Source organism: Sorex araneus, chromosome 2, assembly GCF_027595985.1.
Source record: "Sorex araneus isolate mSorAra2 chromosome 2, mSorAra2.pri, whole genome shotgun sequence".
NCBI classification, from domain to species: Eukaryota; Metazoa; Chordata; class Mammalia; order Eulipotyphla; family Soricidae; genus Sorex; species Sorex araneus.
Window position 1 is genome coordinate 41,700,588 of NC_073303.1, and position 10,674 is coordinate 41,711,261.

The 10,674-nt window shown below is 40.2% G+C and overlaps 1 protein-coding gene across 1 annotated transcript; it reads right to left on the bottom strand.

Moving 5' to 3' along the window:
- Window positions 1–1,927: 1,927 nt before the first annotated feature.
- LOC101540778 (putative vomeronasal receptor-like protein 4) lies at window positions 1,928–9,973 on the bottom strand. Its single transcript, XM_004620130.2, has 2 exons — window positions 9,266–9,973; window positions 1,928–1,975 (listed from the first exon to the last, which is right to left on the bottom strand). Exons 1-2 carry the CDS (start codon window positions 9,971–9,973, stop codon window positions 1,928–1,930), a joined length of 756 nt encoding a protein of 251 aa, XP_004620187.2.
- Between the last annotated feature and the right edge of the window lie 701 nt (window positions 9,974–10,674).

The window sequence follows — 10,674 nt, forward strand, 5'->3', positions numbered from 1 at the left end:
TTGTGATTGTGTAAAGGGAGTTTGGTATATTCTCTTTTTTTTTTTTTTTTTTGCATTTTGGGTCACACCCAGCGATGCTCAGGGGTTACTCCTGGCTTTGCACTCAGGAATTACTCCTGGCGGTGCTTGGGGGACCATATGGGATGCCGGGGATCGAACCCGGGTCGGCCGCGTGCAAGGCAAACGCCCTCCCCGCTGTGCTACCGCTCCGGGCCCCAGTTTGATATATTCTTACATTGCTGTAGAGTTCTGCTGGGTTATTGGCCTGGCACCTTTAATAAATTTACAAATATAAACTTATATAAAACAAAGCTATGAAACGAAGCTCCCAGAAGAGAGAGATGCAGAATCTCACACGGCAGAGCCTGGCAAACTACCTATGGTGTATTCGATATGCCAAAAACAGTAACAATAATGGGCCTCATTCCCCTGAACGTCACAGGGACGAATGGAGACGTTACTGGCACTGGCTCAAGCAAATCGATGAGCAACAGGATGACAGTGATACAGTGATACGATGATTTTTATATGTTTATAAATATATTTTCATATATTTGCATATTTATTTCTATAATTTGTTTAATTATTATCCATTTAATTTGTACATAAATTTATTTAGATAAATTATATGTAAATACATTTGTGCATATTTATAAATATATTTTTAATGATTTATAACTACAATTGTTACTGTTTTCGTTATGCACTAACATACGCCTTAGAGACCTGGGCCCTACAAAAACAGGATGAGAATGCTATTCAGGTCTCCCAAAGAAAAAACAACAGAGCTATGCTTGGAATATCACGTTTTACTCAAATGAGAGAAGGAATCTGGAGTTCCGACCTCTATCGACGATTAAGAATCAGATAAATGAAGAGATAACAGGGCAATACCTGAGCATAAAAGGTCTTGAAAAAAACAAAGAGTCCTTACTGCCTCAGTGGGAATGAGAGATGTTAATCTTATCTTAGTGACCCAAACAGGCTCTAAATTTACAAGACATCTCTGGGAAACAGATGGGAATCCTCTGAGACGTTGATAAGAAACACAATGACCCAGTTTTCCTATAAAAACCTCACAAACCCCGCTATACTTAACCTAGTCCTATACTGAGCTCTTCCACAGCTGAGCTGTTTCTTTCTCTTCTGCTTTTCAATAAACTTTACTGTTTCCACTCTGAGCCTGTGCATCTTTGTTATCCACTCCTGAAAATACTGAGTAATCTGGGAACTGTGGACAAACATGGAGACCTGCCATCACTGGCCCTATCCATCATCAGCCTCAGCCTCAAAGTAGAAGCTGAAGCGTGAAATTACTTCAAGATAAGGAAATGAAAGTAACCCAAATACACAAACAGGGAAAAGGGAAAGGGGACAAAATTTAATAAAGGAAACATAATGGGCTTGTGGTAGACAGTTGCATGATATATGTTCCAAAGAGAGAGGAAGAGGGAAAAGTAAAGAATTGTTGTGCTTGAAGTTATGCCTCTGGAAATGCCCCCAATTAAAAGATGAAGACAAATACCTGGGTCCAAGAAGTTTGGGGTTGTCAACAAAATAAATTTAAGCAGTTACATGCTGTAATTATCATGTAATTAAAATTGCAAAAGCAAAAACAGATATTTCTAATTTTGTTTTGTTTTGGTTTCTTTTTATTGTGGAGTACCAAACTCGGTGATGTTCAGGGTTTACTTCTGGCTCACTGCTCAGGGATCACTCTTGCCGGGCTTAGGAGACCACATGGGGTGCTAAGGATTAAGCTTAAGCCAGCCATGTGCAAGGCAAGTGCCCTACCCGATGTATTATCCCTCCAGCCACAAACAGACTTCTTTCTCTTTTCAAGGTTTTTATTGAATCACAGTGAGATACACAATTATAAGGTTGTTCATGATTGAGTTTCAGTTGTATAATATTCCAACACCCATCCCTACACCAACGTACGTTTCTCACCAACAATGTCCCCACAAACAGACTTCTAAAAGGAACAAGAAAAAAAGCAGATTCACATCTGAGAATCCCCATAAAACTCCCAGCAGGTCTGTCAGGTGAAACTACTGGCAGGAAGGTGGGCCTGTATCTGCAGCAATCGTCTATTGCCATCTGTCCCGCTCTAGCTTACACCCTTTCTCACTTCAGAGCATGTGTCCAGCAGGTCACTGAACACAGTGAAAAGACTATTCCAACAGCTGAAATTAGTTATTGATTAAATTATTGATTTTATTTTAAAATTAAATAATATTTTAATTTCCCTTTAAATTTAATTAATTTTTATTTAATACTTTAATTTAGGTCTCCAGTGCTTCTTGTTCACCATTTTTATTGATTATAATTTCACAATACAAAGATTTTCTAGAGTAAGCAGGACAGAGCATTGTCACCCAGACCTGAGTATGATTAGCAGGGGCCATGTTCAGGACAGTTTGCTATTTTAACTCAAGGAATTAGGAATTTATGGACCATGAAAGCATTCTCAGACCCTTATCTCTTGAGCAGCCCTTCCTTCAGGATTTTGCTATCGTTAGAGCCAGTTTTCTGGTCCTAAACCTTTTATCTTTTTTTCCTAACAAAATGTATTTATCAGAACACTTAAGTTTTCATTTGAAGAATAGTAGGTTTTTGTCTTTATTCTGTTTTGTTCTGTTGAATCACCATAAAATACACAGTTACAAAATTGTTTGTGATTGGGTTTCAGTCATACAATGTTCCAATACCTGTCCCTTCCGCTGTGTAATCACCACACAACTAGGAATTCCAAGGCTCTCTGTCTGTCTGTCTCTCTGTCTCTCTCTCTGTCTCTCTCTCTCTGTCTCTCTGTCTGTCTGTCTGTCTGTCTGTCTGTCTGTCTCTCTCTCTCTCTCTCTCTCTCTCTCTCTCTCTCTCTCTCTCGCCGCCTGCATTCGGTGGTCTCGGGCCACTTCCCCACCAGGGACAGCCGATGCCATGGGCGGACAAAGGAGGAAACGAGGGCCAGGCTGGTTGGTGATCAGTTGCCATTTATTCCATTCTCCCCACGTGCCTGTTCCAGTCTCACTGAGCCCCTCATTCCCATCTCCTCCTGTCTCCCTCGCTTGTCTCTCTATGCTCCCATTCCCTGCCTACGTCTCTCTCTAGTCTCTCACCAACTCCCAGCATTGCGGTAGCAACCACACCCAGGTCAGGCAGCACAATCAACACATCAGAGCCCTTCCTGATCACCTGCTGCCAGAGGATCAGCCCACGGGTCACTTAGGGACTTTTATCCTTTCCTTATTCCAGTAACTTAATTAACATCTTAATTCTACTTCTTAATGTTAGTTATTTTGTATGGACACAGGAAGAGATATATTAAACTTGCAGGGTGGCTCTCCTGGGAACATCTCACTGTAGATCCCAGACTTACAGTGCTCAGGCCAGATTAATCTTTCCTATCCCTAGCAGGGTCCTAATCTAGTTGTTAACCTTTTGGATCATGACAGAATTTGTCCATGACCGAGCTCTTAACTTATAGTTAAGTATTATGGCACTTTGGCTTGGCCCATTTCAATGCCAGGGTAGGTCACAGCTTGTGCTGGATCCATCCAGTCCCTCATCAGGACCCTGTTTTGGGGGTGCTAGGAAGTAAGGGCACTGAGGCTTAAGTCAAGAGAAAACAGATGCCCAGGAGTGAATATTATTCAGAGTCAATTAACTCTCAAGCTACAAAAGCATAGCATTAACTGTCTTCCTGTATCTGTACAAAAAGGACATTGCTCTTAATTAACTATGTAAAGGACATAAGGAGGAAAAAAAAGCAGTATTTACACGTTAACAGAGTCTAATTAGGATATAAAGGTGATTGACCAGTTGGAGAAGCAGAGCACAAAGAAAGAGGTTACAGATAAACATAGAGGAATGGGAGTGCCTTGGGAGCACTGTGAATGGGTGCAACCCAATAAACCTAAGCTCCCTGTGGCAAGGCAGAAAGGACAAACCAGTGTTATCCAACATCACCAGTGTACATTTCCCACCCCACCAATATCCTCCGTTTCACTCCCAACCCCACACAGCTATGTTTGACCCAGGTTTGATCCAGCATGGCATATGATCCCCCAGCCAGGAGCAATCCCTGAATGCAGAGTAAGTCAAGAGTAAGACCTGAGCACTGCTGGGTGTGGTCCAAACACCAAAAATTTTTAAATAAATAAAATAAAAATTTATAATGATTTTCACATTAAAAGTTTGGTAGAATTCAACAGTGAAGCTGTCTTTGTCTTAATTTTTCCTTATGACAAGATTTATGTTTAATGTTGGAGTACTGCTATTTATTCAGCCATTGATTGAGCTGATTGAATTGGACATGAACTCCACATCAGTTTTTTTATTCAGAATGTTAATTTTTATTTATTATTATTTTTTAAATCACAGCTACACAGCTTTCCTGATGGAGTTTTAGTCATACAATGATCGATTACCCAACCCTCCACCTGTGCACATCTTCCACAACCAAAGTCCCCAGTATTCCCCATCCCACCCCTCCCCCTATCTCTATGCAGACAGTCTGCCCCAAACTCTCTTTTGTATTGCTGGTTATGAATAGCATAAGATGTCATGTGGCTGCAAGAGTGGCCGCGTGCTCCTGGAATTCTAAAGTTTTAGATAATTAGGGTCTACAAAAATTTGTAGAAATTTTTGCAGCGAGTGCTTGGTTCGGAGATTCTTTTGTGTGTCTCTGGATCACGGCCATTAAGGAGCAGCTGGAAGCAGTTTGTGAATGTGACCTCCAGGCTCCCATGGGGATGAGGGGATGAGAACGACCGACCCATGCCCTATTCCTTGAGGCCTGGAGTTTGCCATCACTGAACCCACATACCTGCACTCCTCATTGGGTTCTGAAAGTTGGCGGCCACCAGACATTTTAGGGGACAGGTGGAGGAACAATGTAACTAGCAGGTAATATCTAGTAAAATACAAATTTTATTCAAGATCGTTAAATACTTACTATAAATAAGTAAAAAATCCAACTCTACTTTCACAGAGTAGGAGATATGCTAAGGAGAAAATAGTATAACTATACTCAAAGAACAAACATTTGCCAAATTCTCCCAATACTCCCTTACAGAATATGTTATGGAAGATCTGTACACACTTAGCAAAATAAACTGCCCAAGGTGCCCCGTCTATGCCCTTGTGTCACCACCAGTCAACTTCATCTCCCCGCAATCTGGCGTTCTCAGCCTGTACTCCCAAACCCAGAGTTTGTTATCAATTGATATTATTGACTCTATTTCTTAATCTCCTTAAACACCAGAGATAAGTGAAATTATCTTGTGCTTGCCCTTCTCCCTCTACCTCATTTTGCCCAGCATGATGCTTTCCAGTTCCATCCAAGTTGCAACAAACTGGATGATTTCATCTTTTCTTATAGCAGCATATTTATTCCTTTTGGGGGCCTAGGGGACCACCCAGAAGTGCTCATAGCTTACTCCTGGCTCTTTATTTAGGGGATCATTCCTGGAGAAGCTCAAGGGACTATATTGGGGTGTCAGGGATCCAACTTGGGTCAGCAGCATGCAAGGTAAGAACATTGCCTGTTTGTCCTATCTCTCTAGGCCCCACATATTTACTCTTCATTAAAAACTTAAATACTTAAAAATAGAACTGATGGGAAAATATGTGAACTTCCCAGGACAACAAACAGATTAATTATATTAAGGGAGGAGTGATAGTACAGCAGGTAGGGTGTTTGCCTTGCTTGGATCTGACCCGGGTCCAATCCCAAGCATCTCATATGGTTCCCCAAGCAACACCAGGAGTCATTTCTGAGTGCAGAGCCAGGACTAACCCCTGAGCATCATGGAGTGAGACCCTAAAAGTAAATGAAAATGAATTCTTTGTAGAAATAAAACTGAGAATCCAGTACTCCCTTTAGATACTATTTGATCACACAAAACTCCAAATTCTGTAGCTAGTCCATCCTGCCTTTGAGAAATAAATTGAATCATTCCAAATGTGAGATAACCAAATGCAAAATTCAGTTTTCAATTAAGAAATACAAGAGAATGAAAAAGAAAGTAACAGACATCAACCCCAAACTTAGATGCTGGGTAGCATATATTTTCTTCATGTTTGGGTTACAATCACACAATGATCAAACACCCATCCCTCCACCAGTAAGCATTCCCCACCACCAATATCCCCTTTCCCACACTCCCCCTGCTCCATGGCAGACAATATTCCCTATACTTTCTCTCTATACAGAAGAGCCTGAAAGCTCCCCTCAGTATATTCAATATGCCAAATACAGTAACTATAACAGGTCTCGTTCGCCTGACCCTGAAAGAGCCTCGAATCATTTGGAAAGATGAGTAAGGAGAAGCTGCTAAAATCTCAGGGCTGGGACAAATGGAGACATTATTGGTGCCCACTCAAGCAAATCGATGAACAATGAGTTGACAATGATACAGTGATGCTTTCTCTCTACACTTGGGGAGTATGTTTTAAATATTTCAAAAATGCTTTGCTCGTTGCCTAATGGGGAAAAAAACCAGGAAATTAAAATGATTTTGTAAGACTAGAAAATCAGGGACTGGAGTAATAGCACAGCGGGTAGGGCATTTGACTTGCATGCAGCTGACCCGGGTTTGATTCCCAGCATTCCATATGGTCCCCCGAGCACCGCCAGGAGTAATTCCTGAGTGCAGAGCCAGGAGTAATCCCTGAGCATCGCCCAGTGTGACCCAAAAATGAAAAAAAAAGGAAAGAAAAGAAAAGAAAAAAAAGAAAACCATGAACTGAACGTGCATAGTTGGAAAAACATCCAAATATGTACCTATATTTGCAGAAAATAAATAAATAAGCTTAACATAAAATATGTGAGTTAAATACTAGAGTGAGTGGTGAGAGAAATAGTAGCACTGTAGCACTGTCATCCCTTTGTTCATCAATTTGCTCAAGTGGGCACCAGTAACGTCTCCATTGTGAGACTTGTTACTGTTTTTGGCATATCGAATATGACACAGGGAGCTTGCCAGACTCTGCTGTGCAGGAGAGAGAAATAGTAAACTGTAAAATTAAAATGAATGAATACCCATAGTTTCTGATTTATAAAAACTCTACTTATGATTTTTGGGCTTTGCAGTAGTGTAAGTGTCCACACTTAGTAAGTTGTACTTTGAATTTGGTCAGCGAAACAATAAATGACACTAAAATTTCTAGTTATTCTGGACACTGGCTTTAAGCTGGAGCTTCCTTGACCACAGTTTACCAATGTAGGCAATTAATACTCTACAACACACTGTGTTGAGAACGTTTTGGATGATAAGTTTTGTGTTCTCTTAACCCATAATATGTATCTTCAGCTTCTAAAGAGAAAAGGAGGAAGACAATTACTGCTGAAATAAAAATTAAGATAATAACCCAACTGTAGGCTAATGGATATGTCCTGAACATAGTTAAGGTAGACTATAATTGGCTATAATTCTTGGTAGTTTGGGAATACTACACGTATTTTCAAACTAATTTGGACTCATCAGCATATCACCCCATTGTTGGACAAGTAGCATCTATAGAGCTAAATAGAGTAAAAGGAACCAATGAATATATATACATATATGTACATATATATGTAATGAAGAATAGAACACACACCAAAAAAATGTCTTCACTAGAATACACAAAGCATTGAATCAGAGCAATAAAAGAAATGGCAGTTTACACACTTTTAGTTGAAATCCAAACACAAATACTTAGTTCCAAAAATGCAGTATGTCAAATAACAAGAAAAGAAAATTACACAGCAGAAGTGATTATCAATCTGCATAACACAAAGAGAAGTAGACCAAAAAAATAATAAATTTTAGTAAGGGGCCAGGGATACAGTACATGTTAAGACATGTGCCTTGCATATAGTTGACCCCAGTTCAATCCTTGGCAAAACAGTGTCCTTGAACAGCACTAAGTACCTCCGTAAGGCCTCCTGAGCACCATAGGTATGACACAAGAGGCTCTGAAGACCCCCAGGTGGCCCAAGCAATCCCCAGCACCATAGGGAATATGCAAGACAATATCCTTGGATAGTTGCCTTCAAACAACAGCCTCCCTAGGCCTCCTGAGCACCACGTGAGAGACCCCCCCAAAACAATAAGTTTGATAACAGATAATATATTATTAAATTATAAGCCATGTTTCATCAGTAATTTAAAAAATAAATAAAATCCAGTTGAAAATGAATAATAAACTATAAAGAGGAGACCAAAATTTCAAGACTTCGTAAAGCTTATGAATAGAGAAAGAAATATTGAGTGTTGGAAGACAATTGTGCATCCTATAATTGGATACATTAAGAAAATAACTTTAATGAACTATTTTATTTTTCCAAGCAAAATGAACTCAGAATTATTGAACTATTTTATTATAAGTCCAATTTCCTTAAGTGTACTCCTCAATAAGATCTTCTTCCAGATATCTTGTATAATGTTAAAAGAATAAAAATAGACATTAAGAGCAAGTAAGCATGAGAGAATGTCAAATTTTAGTGGTTATAAAGCTTAAAAGGCAGCAAGTTCTTGGAACTTCAGATTTAAGAGTATTTAAACATGAGTGTTTCACACATTTTAATTACAGTAAACTATCATATTCTTGGCTGCATGGATAATTGACCTGATCAAAATACATCTATCTTTAAGAATTATTTTCATGGGGCTGGAGTGATGGTATAGTGGGCGTTTGTCTTGCATGCAGCCAACCTGAGTTCATCATCATCTGCAGCATCCCATAGAATCTCCTGAGCACTAGCAGGAGTAATTTCTAAGTGCAAAGCCAGGTGTAACTTTACCTCCGAGCATCGCCAGGTATGGCCAAAAAAAAAAACAAATTAAAAAAAAGAGAATTATATTCATTAATAATTCTTAGAATGGGGGCTGGAGTGATAGCACAGCTGGTAGGGCGTTTGCCTTGCACGTGGCCGACCCAGGTTCGAATCCCAGCATCCCATATGGCCCCCTGAGCACCGCCAGGAGTAACTCCTGAGTTCATGAGCCAGGAGTTACCCCTGTGCATCTCCGGGTGTGACCCAAGAAGCAAAAAATAGTAATAATAATAATTCTTAGAATGTACACCTGTGTCTCATGTTTTTCATCATAGCAGTTATCCTTCGATCAGAAATAATTAGCACTAAGGGACTGACAATGGCATAAAAACTGACCGCAAACCTCTGAACAACGATTATGAGTGGGTGAAAAACCCATAGCATGAGTAAGTAGAATGAGATGATACAGTCTGTCCAGCACGTGACCACAAAGAAACTCACCAGGACCAGGATAATCAGAGTAGCCCTTTTCTCCATGGAGACTCTTGGAGAAAGACTGGTGGTCAGGTGTTGAGATCTCTTCTGATGCCTAAGCAAGAGCATCACCATGTATGCACTTGAAAGCAGCATCACCCCAACAACAGTGGTATCTCTGGAGATTGTCACCAGGAAAAGCAAGTCACTGGAGATTTTTGGAGAAAGGGTGCAGAATTTACTGATGGTTGGAAAATTGCTCTTCGTCCCATTTGAAGAAACAGTGTAGATTATGAGATCAATACAGACAGACAAATTGATTACCCAGAAGAGGAAGATAGAGCAGATGGTGGCAGTTGGAGTTCTCTGTTTGAACCTGGCCAGCCAGGAGTTGCTGTGGCTGAGGGTGAGGGCCTGGAGCACGGTCAGGAGGCAGGTGGTGCAGATGACAAGGCCCCGCATCACCCTGTTCGTAAAGACAAATGCCTTACATTTGAAGTCGTCCTGAAAGCCCAGTGATTCGTACAGGTCTGGACACATCAAAAACAGTAAAGTTAGGAGCATAATTACATGGACAAGGGCCAAGTGGCAGCGGACAAGGTCGATCTGCTTAGGCCTGTGACCCAGACAAAGTATGAAAATGTGGAAGAGAAGGAGGAATGTGTTGGCAGCTAGGCCAATTCCAACTAGGAAATAAAGGCCTTGGGTAATGGTAAGGCGACGTAAAGTGACCATCTTAGTGGAAAAAGAGGGGAAATACTTTAAGCTTCTGGGAAGAAAATAATTAAGGACCCATGGTCAGTGCTATTTGTTCCTAGTCAAAATTCATCCTACTAGCACATCCCATTTGGAGTTACCTGCATCCCAATCTGGGGTGTGCAATTCCTTTTTTTTTTTCACATTATGGGGTTCCCTATATTTTCTCTCTTCTCTCTCTCATACTTCCAATAAAGCTATTTTACTTCACACACAAATTAAACCTATTATTTTAATTCATTGATTTATTCCCAATTAGCCCTGACTATCTAAGAAATACAGCATGTAAGCATTGTTTTGCACTCCAAATATATGTATGTGTGTATAAATGTGTGCATATATATTTATAAATTAAACATCAATACATCCATAGTCATTTATATAGAGGGAACACACTGTCCATGTAATGTCAAGTCACAGTATCTGTGTTCCAGTAGTACCTAAGTCTCTCTCTTTCCTTCATTTAACCTACAACATGATCAGACTAGAGACATAGAATAGAGGGTAGGACATGTGTTTTGCAAGCGGCAGGCCAAAGTTTGATTATCATTCCATATGGTTCCTTGTGCACTGCCAGGAGTAATTCCTGACTCAGATCCAGGAGTAACCCCTGAGTATCATCAGGTTTGTCCCCCAAGTATATATTACACTTATGATAGTTGTATGAATATAAAAATAAA

Bases quoted from the DNA above. Each gene is read 5' to 3' on its own strand.
- LOC101540778 (XM_004620130.2), bottom strand. From the start codon at position 9,973: ATGGTCACTTTACGTCGCCTTACCATTACCCAAGGCCTTTATTTCCTA. The intron at 1,976-9,265 runs GTGAGTTTCTTT...TGTTCCTTTTAG, and splicing joins CTCTGATTATCCTGGTCCTG to AAGTCTGTTTGTGGGGACAT.